The sequence below is a fragment of the Mustela erminea genome, chromosome 15, assembly GCF_009829155.1.
Source record: "Mustela erminea isolate mMusErm1 chromosome 15, mMusErm1.Pri, whole genome shotgun sequence".
Lineage (NCBI taxonomy): Eukaryota > Metazoa > Chordata > Mammalia > Carnivora > Mustelidae > Mustela > Mustela erminea.
Genome location: NC_045628.1, coordinates 71,999,568 through 72,012,081, shown reverse-complemented (window position 1 = coordinate 72,012,081; position 12,514 = coordinate 71,999,568). Strand labels below are relative to the sequence as shown.

The 12,514-nt window shown below is 40.1% G+C and overlaps 1 protein-coding gene across 1 annotated transcript in view; it reads left to right on the top strand.

The window, feature by feature from the left end:
- Nucleotides 1-12,514, top strand: part of KL (klotho) — a 40,742-nt gene that overhangs the window by 19,490 nt on the left and 8,738 nt on the right. Inside the window, exons 2-3 of the mRNA XM_032314885.1 lie at nt 10,498-11,008; nt 11,969-12,237. Of these exons, the coding sequence (XP_032170776.1) occupies nt 10,498-11,008; nt 11,969-12,237 (780 nt within the window). The remainder of the gene's footprint in view (nt 1-10,497; nt 11,009-11,968; nt 12,238-12,514) is intronic.

The window sequence follows — 12,514 nt, the reverse complement described above, 5'->3', positions numbered from 1 at the left end:
ACATTGATTAGTTTTGTACAGATAAATGAGGCAAGAAACGTAATCTCTGATTTATTGATGTATTTACTCCAACTGAGTTATGAAAATTTTTTTACTTCATTTGAAGGAAGTTTATGCTTAAAAACAAATGAATAAGGCCTTTCATGTAACCTACTTTGGAAAAATCCAGACAAAATGATTATACAAAACTCCAGAATCACGCCATGGTTTAAAAAAAGGCCTTTGTCTTGCCTATGTTTATCCCTAAGCATACCTTTACCTCAGTGAGGTCCTTATAGAATCTCAAATTTGCTTATATGTGTATTTAGGAATTCTATATTGGCTAATGAGCAACCCCAACTACAACTAGGTTAAGGAAGAAAAAGGGTCTTTATTCAAAGGACGGAGGGATAACTCACAGAATTGGAGAACAGTGCCAGACACGTTAGGAATTAGACTTGGAGATAATTATTACCATGGCGGGGGGGGGGGCAATCTTTCTCTCTCTCTCTTTCCGTTTTTCTCCCTTCCTTTCTCTCTCTCATACTCACATGCTTGGGTCTGGTTGGCTTCTTTACACCCCACCACAGAGGGTCTCTTCCCATGCCAACAAGTCCAGAATTACTCCAGAGGGAGGAGAGACCCTTGTCTCTACTTTAGCCGAAAAATGTTAGTGAGGATATTTCATTGGTCTGCCTTGGGTCATTCAACTGAAAGTTGAAAATGATTCCTGTCTTAAGTCTATTTATTGTATATATGCACATAAAATCCATAAATTAGGTAATATTGCACACACGTTATCTTTAGCTAACTATAGTTTATTAAAATAGTTGATGATCCTTTGTAGCTAACAAATAATGTTCCATTTAATCCCTTAGTCCTGGATTATTTCAACTGAACCTTTCTTTAGTCCCTTTAGATTGTTTCACCTAATCTAAGAACTATGTCTGGCACATAGTAACTACTCCAAAAATATTTGACTAAAAGAATAAATAAATAATCTCACATTGTGAGGTATTCAGGTTGTTTCGATACAACTCTTGTTGATGAAGAGCCACTAATTTATGAAGGGCTATGAAGAGGCATGGAATCTACTCCAACATGTGTTCAGGATGTGGTGGGAAAGGAATGTCTAAATGCATGCAGGAAGCCAAACGAGTCTTCATAGTGGAGATGAGAATGGAGCTGAATTTGGAAGGAGTAGACATTTACAGTGAATAACTGGGGAAAATAGCACCAAGAGTAAGCAGGGTTAATTATGGACACTTCTTAGAAGAAACAAATCTAAAACAGAAGGCAGGGAAGGCTCTAGATAATAAAGGAAAAGTAGAATAGTCATTTCAGGATTGATGGGTTGTCATCCAAGCTACAGCCCTGCGTGAGGGGTATCAAGAAATCGACTTGCCTGTGGCAAAAGAGTTGGGTTGGGAAGTGATGAGATATGAAACACACATGGGTATGAAACTGTACTAGTTCTAACTCTAGTGAGAGGCAATAAGGCTTGGTGCTCAGAGTCAAAATTCTACATATTTAATTTGCTAAGAAGTCCAAAGTGAAGGCACATAAGTTCAGCTACTGCCTGTTTCCATACATCTGTCTGTGTGTCAGGGAAGGTGGATGTGAGGTCTCGAGCATAGGTTGGGGTCCAGATGACTGAGGCAGGGCCTGGGCAACGTTTGGGGAAGTGCACACAGAGACTATTGGTTACAGTATCTTTGTGTATAAAATTATAGATGGCTCTGTTTTGGAAATTATTTTTGTGCTCTTTTAGATGATGGTTTTGTGAAGGCTGCTTGAAATCCTTTCTGAAGGATTTAAAAAAAAAATCCTTTCGGAAGGATTTGCAGTTCATAATCTGCAGAGCTGTGCTGATAGAAGAGGGTTTGGTCTACAAATTATAACATTGAGTAGTTGGCATACTTGGGTAACAACAAAGGGTGGCAGTGCCTTTGAAGAAAGTCCTTGGACATGTAATGGTGATTTAAAATTTGTTTAATCCCTTGACCTTTCTTAAAAGAATATACTTCTAATTTAGAACTGGACAACACCTCAAGGTCTCTTCTTGGGTAGGGAGTAGCCACAAACCAGCTGTTTGAATTATTTTTTGCTTATGGGCTGCATTTCAGTTCTTTAACTGTTGGTCTCTAATTAAGATTATTTGTGGGGTTAAATTAATCCTCTAAGAATTATTCCATTTCATTTTTTTAAAAAAAACTAGGGAATGATAGCCAAAAGTGACCTTTTCAGTATTGTCTCTGAAATGTATTTGAATGATTGTTAATACCATCCACCCATGTCTTCTCCAACTTTTGACTTATCCACCCAGCCACAAGCAGGCATCTTCACCAAAATATCAGACCCATGACCCAAACAGAACTTGATCACTTTCCTTCCTCAATCCCTTACTTGCTGCTTTGTCTGTTGTCCTTGATTCTTTTCCTGCCTTGCAAGTCATGTATGATTCATCACCAAGTTCAGCGATGGCTTAAATCTGGCCACTTTTCATTATCTCCTTTGGTTCAAAACAGCATCATCTCTTGTCTGGTCCATGGCAACAACTACTTAACTCTCTCCCATCTTGCCCTCCCAGAGACTGTGTACCACGTTGAAGCCAGTGATCTTTTAATAATCATAAATCACATTACTACCACACTTGAATAATAGACTTACCCGACCAGTCGCAATTATAAGTGTTTTTTATATAATGACTTACTTAATTCCTGTAAGAATAAGAACATAGGGTGCTGTTCATGTCCTTATTTTACAGTTGAGGAAACAGAGGCACCAAGAGTTAGATGAGGTGTCCAAGGTCACATAGCTAATAAGGCCACGGAATTAGAACAGTCTGACTTAGCCCATGTTCTTAAACATTATGCTTAACCATCTAGTGAATTTTACCTTATTTGGACTGAAATCCAAACTCTTCATTGAGCTCCACAAGGCTGGGCCAACCTGGTCCCAGCCTGATGTAGGCTCAGCTCCCCAAGAAGCAGATATTGGGGGAAGAAGTGCTTGAAGAGAAGTCAGTGCTGGCATGACAGCAGAACTAGGGAAGGAGTAAAAGCAAGGACACTGCCATTTCAGCTTGATCCCCTTCGGGACCTCTGGACTATAAGGTATATCCCACAGTTGCCTTCCAGCTGGACTTCTGAGCTCCCACACCTGTCAGTCATTGGCAATGGCCCCTCTTGGTTCGGAGGTGGGAGTGGGGGCTACCTTTTTAGGAGGTGCCCCGTTTACTTTCTACATGACTTTCCTCCAAACTGCCACATTCTCACCAGACCCTCAGATCTTTCTTTACACTTGCCCAGTCCTCTACCCAGAATGCTTTTTCTCTCCAGGTATTATTTAACATCCTTCATTTATGCTGTTATTAATAGATCCTTCCTCAAACATCCCTGCCCAAAGGAACCTTTTGTATTGTGCCTCTCTATTCCGATCCCTGACACCTCCTAGTGTCTTCCTCAGCTGTATTTTGAGGATCTCTTTCTCCCTAGAATGTAAGCTCCATGAGATCAGAATCTTATTTTGAATCCTATTGATTTCTAGAAACTTAGAATGGTGCCCAGGACAACATTTGTTGGACAAATGAATGAGTGAGTGCTTCGGCTTTGTTCTTCCTTTTGCAATTTATTTGCACTGATCCGTGTCCTTTGAATAATCATATACATTTTAGAAACAACTCATCAATGTCTACAAAAAAATGTGTTGGGGTTTTGTATGGGATAGTATGGAATCTAGAGATCAACTGGGGAGGTTGTGTAACTTCCAGTGTTGAATCTTCCAATCCATAAACATGGTATCTCTCCCATCCAACCTTGCACCAGAGGTCTTAGCTTAAACAATAAGGAAATCATACAATGAAAGGCAGAACTAAAAATTAAAAAGTGGTACTTTTCTCCTTTTTCTATTTCTTCTTGAGCCACTTTTAGGAACTTGGGTATTTCTAGGAATTTGTTCATTTCATCTAGGTTATCTTATTTATTGGCATACAATTGTTCATTGTATTCCCTTATAATCCTTTTATTATGGAGGTAGATATACAGAAAAGATCAGTAGTAATGTCCCCACTTTTGTTTCTGATTCTAATATTTGAGTCTTCCCTCTTTTTCTTAGTCTAGATAATTTGTCAGATGATTGTCTGGATACTTTATCTTGTTTAAATCCACTCTAATCTTTATTATTTCCTTTTTTCTGCCAACTGTAGGTTTAGTTTGCTCTTCTTTTTCTGTTTCCTTTAGATGGAAGGTTAAGTTCTTGATTTGAAGGTTAATTTCTTTCTTTAATGTGGCTGCTTACAGGTGTAAAATCTCCTCAGAGCACCACTTTTGCTGCATCCCATGAGTCTTGGCATGTTGTGTTTTGATTTTTATTCATCTCCAAGAATTTTCTAACATTCCTTGTGATTCCTTCTTTGACCCATTGATTTCTAAGAATGTGTTCTTTAATTTCCACATATTTGTGAATGCTATTGATTTCTCATTTCCCTTCATGGTGGTTAGAGAAGATATTTTCTATGATCTCAATCTTTTAAAACTTACTAAGAATTGTTCTGTGTCCTCACATATGGTCAATTCTGGGGAATGTCTCATGTGCACTTGAGAAAAATGTGTATCTGATCTTGTTGGGCAGGTTGTTCTATATGTCTGTTAGCTCTGATTGATTTATAATAATGTCCAAGGCCTCTGTTTTCTTGTTGATCTGCTGTCTAGATTTTCTTTCTTTTTTTTTTTTTTTCTTAAGATCTTATTTATTTATTTGACAGAGAGAGAGCACAAGCAGGGGGAGCAGCAGGCAGAGGCAGAGGGAGAAGCAGACTTCCAGCTAAGCAGGGAGATGGATGTGGGACTGGATCCCAGGACCCTGGGATCATGACCTGAGCTGAAGGCAGACACTTAACTGACTGAGCCACCCGGGCATCCTGCTGTCTAGATTCTCTGTCCATTATTGAAAGTAGAGTATTAAAGTCTCCCATAATTATTATCAAGTTATGTATTTCTCCCTTCAGTTGTATCAATTTTTGCTTCATTACCTTTGTTCTCTTATTGATGTGCATGTGTTTATAATTGTAATATATTCTTGATAGATTGACCCCCTTATCTATAGGTGATGTTCTTCTTTGTTTCTTGCAACAATTTTTGACCTAAAAGTATATTTTGTCATCTCTTAGTATTGCCACCTGGTCTCGTTTTTGGTGTATTTAAATAATATTGTTGTGTTTGATCTCCAATCATTTCAAGGATTTCTGCATATATATTCCAGGGAATATAGATTTTTCAGAATGTAGATTTCAAAATCAACACTGAGGCTGGGAAGGAAGTGAAGAGGATATCACACACCAGTGTCTTATTCCCCACATTGGGTCATTAGTGCATTTTGAGACAATGCAGTATTATTCTCAGAGGCCTACCAAGCCAAATTCCTTCTAATTTATTTTCTTAATGGGGTGTGCCTGAAAGCTCTCTGTCTTTCAAGGTCTCAGAAAGAAAATACAACCCAGGTTATCTTAGGAGAAAGTTTTCCCATTCTGGATCATAAAAATGTTTGCTTCTGTCCCAAAGTCTTTGATCTGGTTCTTAGTGCCAGCCTTCATTCCTCCATATCTGTTCATTATACATATTCTGCCCCAGACACTTTGCTATAATCTGAGAAGAGAGAGCTGAAAGACCCAGTCAATGTCTTGGAAACCCCTATAATCTGGACACTTCAATGAATCCAACACAATAGGGTGATAGTCTTTGAGAGAGGTCAGCTGTGGAGACACATGGAGTGGACACTTAAGGGCAGAGAGAAGGAAGATGTCAGGGAAAACTTCCTGGAGGGGTGATGGCTGAGCTGGGTTTTGAAGTGGGGTGAAGCTGGAGGGACCGGGGATTGGAAAACTTGGGAGAGATGCACCTATGGAGGCGTAAAAGCCCCGGTGACCTCAGACCTTCGCACAGGGTGCATTGTGTCTGGGACTCAGGAACTGAGGCAGAGACTGTAGGGCAGAACAGAGAACAATTAGGCAAGGGTTATTTAGATCATGGCTTTCCTATAACCATCATGGACATTTCAGTAGGACTGGCCATCCGGCTTCTCTGAGCTACTTTCCTTCCTTAAATTTTAAGATTTTTTTCTTACTTCTAAAGCAATCCATGTGTATGGCAGGAAATGAAAAAATACAGATAAGCAAATTGAGGGGAATTATACCAGCTGCAATCCTGCTACAAAACCTCTTTGACAATTTATAAGTCATTCCAGGTTTTTATGTACGTGTTTTTCTTTGATAAAAAAAAATATCATTAAACTCTCCTTACTGTTTTGTAACCTGCTTTTCTGTTCAGTTAGTATTTTGGATACAGTTTTGACATGTTAATGGATATTCTTCTGTATTATTTATAATGTCTGAATAATAGTATATCTTTAGTCATACCATAATGTGTTCAAACATGCATATATGGTATGAATATTTTTGAATATTGGACATTTCAATTGTTTTCAATATTTGGCTCTTAGAAATAGTGTGTAGGAGAACATTCTTATGCATACCCTTAATTACTTCCTTGAGTCCTTGTCAAATAGCTTTATTAAATCTCAATCTTGAAATAACAAACTTGTAAGACGAACATACGTGGAATAATTAGAAAGCAATGGAAAAACAAACACAGCCATGTCCCTCTTAATCATCCCTCGCTGTTGCCACATCTTAAGCAGTGACCTTCCTACACTTGGCCTTACAGTAGTTGATTACTCAAATCTACCATCTGAACATGGATTGGAGGTGAATGAAACAAGCTTCAGTTCAGTTCAACAGACACTGGGACCTCCATGTGCCAGGGAGGGGATGAGGGAACACCCAGGGAGTCTGGGCAGGAAGGCGTCATCACCTGTGATAGGTGATGCAAGAGAGGTATGCCTAAGACTCGGAGGGCACCCAGAGGAGGGACATGCAGCTGGGTGTGGCAGGTTGGTGTGGGTGGGGGACTTCCTGGAGAAGTTGCCATGCATGATGACCTTCAAGTTGGGCTGCTGCGGAGAGCAGTCAAATAAGAGATGAAGTAGGGTTTGGGGGGTGGGGTGAGTGTCACTGGGGTTAAGACAAGTGACATCCAAGATGCTTTCTCTATTAGTTTGCCTTCTCCAGAGAAACCATTCATTTGTCCTCCCCTTTTTGTTCTCTTCAGCTCCTTAGTTCATTGGATGATGCCAGGCCACATTGGTAAGGCTGATCTTATTTGCTCAGCCTACCAATTCAAATGCTAATCTCATCCAGAAATACCCGCATAGACACACCCAGAAATAATGCTGTTATGGTTTGTTAAATTAACATTTGTTAAGTGGAACACAGGGCTGTATGGTGAGCCTCAGTTCAACAACTGACCACAAAAGAACTTGAAATAAAGAGTTTGTGACTCATAGGTCCTAGAAAAAGTACAGGGCCTTAACGGGCCCTGTGGGGAGAGCGCAGACAAAGAGAGAGTCAGGACCTAAAGTCATGCCTTTATTAAGGTTCCTAGGCTAGAACCAGACTGGTCAATGCAAACAACAAAAAAAGGATTTTGGTAAGCCCCACAGAAGGGGCGGGTGTCTATCTAAAGGGCCCCTAAGCCATCCAGGTGCTGAGAGGAAGGGGAGTCTGGTGATCACAAGGGTGGATCGGGAGGTCATGTCATGAACTTACATTTGCTTGTGACCCTGCAAGCTGCTGACTGGGGCACACACTTGCAGGGGAACCTGGTGTCACTTAAGGTTCCTGCAGGCCACTTGGCCAAAAAAACCAGATGCTGAGGCAGCAATACCATGGCACAGCTTAGCTAAACCCTTGACAAATGTTTTACCAGCTATCTGGGGGGCAGGGTGTCCCTTAGTCTAGGCAAGTGGATACATAAAATTAATCATCAACTTCCCAATGTTGCAAATTTATACTTCTCTAAAATCATCAACTACTTACCAGACAGTTTTACTTGCCTCTTATCCTTTCATCCTCATCGTGTCCCTGCAGGAGAACACCCTCTATTCCTACCTGTTCAGAGTAACTGAGGCTCACCCTGGTTATGGATGGGGGAGTTGGGATCCAAACCCAAGTGTTTTCTCATCCAAAGTCCAAGTGGTATCACTACATCACTTCCCTGTTCTTTGCCTGAGTTCCTCAGCAAGTGGTGTTCAGGCTTTATGGGCTGGACTTATCTTTTTTGCCTGCTCATCCTTTAGGTAGAGAAGGAGTAAGCATGCATGGAGATTTTACCATATGCGAACTCTGCATTAGGTGTTCTATATAGATTATTTAATCCTCATAACTACCCTGTGAGAGACACAAGGAAGTTAGTTTCACCTGTCCACGTTAGGTAACATGGTTAAAGGCACACAAAAAAAGTAATGGAGCAGGAATTGTATCTGACATTAAAGACCATGTGTATACCTCCATGTGGCCCAGGGCATTCATTGCCTCGCCAAACCTCTGTGCTGTGTCAAAGTAGCCAGGTTTAGAGGAGTGGCCCATTAGCGTAGGCCTTTCTGTTGTATGACTCTTCCTTCAGCCACCTGCAAAACTGACCCAGATCAGGAACTTCTTGGGTTGCTTTCACTCTTACCTGGACCGTTATGCGGTCCACCGCAGTGTTTGTTCTGTAAAGGTATGTCTGCTAGATTTAGGACATGAGGGTCTGTGGGCCTCAACTGGGCCAAGTTAGGAAAGTGCCCTGGTCTTCCATCCTGAGGACTAGCCTGAGCTCCTCCCTTTCTTTTCTTTTTTTTTTTTTCTTTCTTTCTTTTTTTTTTTTAAATATGTCCAAAGTGTTATATGTCTCTTACATTTATTTTAAAGATTATTTATTTATTTATTTGACAGATAGAGGCCACAAGTAGGCAGAGAAGCAGGCAGAGACAGAGAGAGGGAAGCAGGCTCCCTGCTGAGCAGAGAGCCTGAACATGGGGCTCTATCCCAGGACCCTGGAATCATGACCTGAGCTGAAGGCAGAGGCTTTAACCCACTGAGCCACCCAAGCGCCCCCTCCCTTTCTTTTCTGATTAACTGTTAAATGACATGATGAGATTTCCTGACAATGGGGAAGACAGAAGTCAAGTGGCTGAGGTGAGGAAGATAAAGGTGGGAGATGTCACAAAGCCAGCAGCCCAGCACGACTGAGCCTCAGTTTCCTGAACCCCTTGGGCAAAGGCCACTATTCTTCTGATTTGGTTTTTATTCTCCATTTCCTTTGTAGCATATGGGTAGCTGCCTCAGGTCATGAAAAAATATATTCAGTGGAATGAAACATTGTAGATATTTACCAAGAAACTAAAAATGAAAGTTAGACATAAACTGTTTTATTCCATTGAACTATTTGGCTGAACTCATAAGAACAGTGATGAGATCATTCTTGGACACCTGCACCGAAATGAACCACGAGAAGAATATTTAGGAAAGATGAAGAGGATATTTGGCATTCTGAGCGAACGAGCTTCTTCAGGCCCAGGGAGTGGGATGAAATTGGCATGATCATTTTGGAGAATGAGTCAAACAGAGAACTGGAATGGGGTTTTTCAGGGAGGATATATTAGGGGAGTCAAAAGCTGATAAACAGCATTTGCATTTGTAGAAAAATAGGGGAAGTAAATCAAGGAATGCAAAAGTGAAGAGAAACTTAATTCAAGAAAGGGAGGAAAAACCCTGTAATCCTCATTAGTCTTTATAAATAGAAGGAAAACAAGTGAAAATAAGCTATCAGAAGTCAGTAAGATATTATGGGAGTATGAAGCTAATCTTAAGCAAGCAAAGCCCATTTCATTGATGTAAGAAACTCCCAGATGAACACTGACTAACAATGGACATCTGATCTTTTTGAAGCTGCATTTGGGTGATTCTTGTTCTTGGCTTGTACCTTGCACTCTAGGCCCTATGGGAAAGCAGCACTGTCCCAGAGTTCCAGAGGGTGGGCCAAGGTTAGATGTTGGAGTTGGTCCTTAATTTATTGGGTTGATTCTTCTTAGGGAAGAATAAAGATTGTGGGAACATGTGTTAGAATTTTAGCTGTGAGGCATGAACACAAAATATTAAATTGACTCCAACAACTTGAGTTAACTTGAAAACTCCCAGTCTCTTAGGATAAAAAAAATATATATAATCCTATTTAGAAATTCCTGGTGTGATCAGAATGCAGGACTGGTTCTTCTCATGAAGCCTATTAATGGAAAATTACATAATCTAAAGTCAATTAAATAGTAGGGTAGGATATAACAAATTCTTATTTCGTTAACTTTTGAAAAATGAATAATCACTTTGCATTCAAGATAAGAAATTCATATTTTCCATTGGCTACTGAAAAATAATAGAAACAATTCCAGTCATGGTAGCAGCTCTCTGTGGGCTGACCCACCTCGACAATAATTTATTGTTTCCAGGTGACTTTTACATTGTGGGGTTATTCATGAGGTTAGACGTGATGAGAAACAGATACCAACAGAGCTGCAGATTCAAAAACATTTTGTATTTCTTCTCCCAATCAGAGATAGATTCACCATGGTTTTTCTCTTTTATAGGCTCATGCCAAAATCTGGCATCTCTACAACACTTCTTTCCGTCCAACTCAGGGAGGCCAGGTATCCATTGCACTAAGCTCCCACTGGATCAATCCTCGAAGAATGACCGACCATAGCATCAAAGAATGTCAAAAATCTCTTGACTTTGTCCTAGGTTGGTTTGCCAAACCCATATTCATTGATGGCGACTATCCTGACAGCATGAAGAATAATCTTTCATCTCTTTTGCCTGATTTTACTGAATCTGAGAAAAAATTCATCAAGGGAACAGCTGACTTTTTTGCTCTTTCTTTTGGACCAACCTTGAGTTTTCAATTATTGGACCCTCACATGAAGTTCCGCCAATTGGAATCTCCCAGCCTGAGGCAACTCCTTTCTTGGATTGACCTTGAATATAACCACCCTCAAATATTTATTGTGGAAAATGGCTGGTTTGTCTCAGGGACCACCAAGAGAGATGATGCTAAATATATGTATTACCTCAAAAAATTCATAATGGAAACCTTAAAAGGTAGGAGTGGGGATAAAATTCTAATTTCCTGCCAAAATCCACAGGAAAAACAATCTTTCAGATGATCTGTAATAAACTGTGTGAATTTATAGTTTTAATAGTAATGCAGAAAATCATTTTGGCAACAGCAGGAAGGCATTTATGTAACACCTTTCTCATTTGGGACTTTGAGGAACTTAAATTCATTTTTTAAAACTCATTTTGGAAATGAGAAACTGGGTTGTAATGTGTGAAATAATTTGATTTTCAGAGTTATTTCTCTAAATTTTTAGATTATATTAAGGATTAAGTAAATCTCAGGGTATCTAGAACTCTGTACATGTTTGGGGGTTCTTATTATTTGTTTTGAATAGGACAATTTTTTAAAAGATTTTATTTATTTATTTGACAGGCAGAGATCACAAGTAGGCAGAGAGGCAGGCAGAGAGAGAGAGGAAGGGAAGCAGGCTCCCTACTGAGCAGAGAGCCTGATGCGGGGCTCGATCCCAGGACCCTGGGATCATGACCTGAGCCGAAGGCAGAGGCTTTAACTCACTGAGCCACCCAGGCACCCCTGAATAGAACAATTTTTAAAGAAAAAAGAATACTAACACCTCCTGAAGAATAAATTGCATAGTTCATGCTTTTAAAGATTTTAGTTCATTTATTGCAGCAGCCACAATGCTAGGATAGAAAATGGAACAAAACATCTTCTCAGGCCCAAAGACCACCTACTGGAAATAAAAATATTCAAAGTAAAAACGTATTGGAGATCATCTTATTTGTGAAGACTTTTGTTTGTAGAATTGTCCAGGTGTGATAGCCTTCTATTAGTAAGAAAGGTAATTGGTTTACCAAACAATAAGCATTATATGTAACTTATTTCCCTGAGTAGTAAACCCCTTAAGTGTTCTTGAGTCATGAGGCCGGTACCCAGGTCAGGGTTGGTCAAGTTGTTCTCATCCTCTCTTCTCTTTGCAGCCATCAAGCTGGATGGGGTAGACGTCATTGGCTACACGGCATGGTCTCTTATGGATGGCTTCGAGTGGCACAGAGGCTACAGCATCAGACGTGGGCTCTTCTATGTCGACTTTCTAAGCCAGGATAAGAAACTGTTGCCAAAATCGTCAGCCTTGTTCTACCAAAAGCTGATAGAGAAAAATGGCTTCCCTCCTTTACCTGAAAATCAACCCCTAGAAGGGACATTTCCCTGTGACTTTGCTTGGGGAATTGTTGACAACTACATTCAAGTAAGTCAGCTGACAAAACCAATCAGCAGTGTCACCAAGCCCTATCACTAGTAAGTAGTGCTTCCTTATTAGGTTGTCATGGCTCATTGTCCATTCTTCAGGCCAGACGTGGTTCCTGAGTGAGCACGTTAAGGGCATTTTGGAACATGGCACACTTCTCTCCAAAAATCTTCCTAGCTTCATCTTGCACTTTAAATCAGCCCTCAAAGAGGAACAAATTAAAAATATATGAATATTTAAGATCTGAAAAGATAGTAAAAAGATAAAATACTCCCTT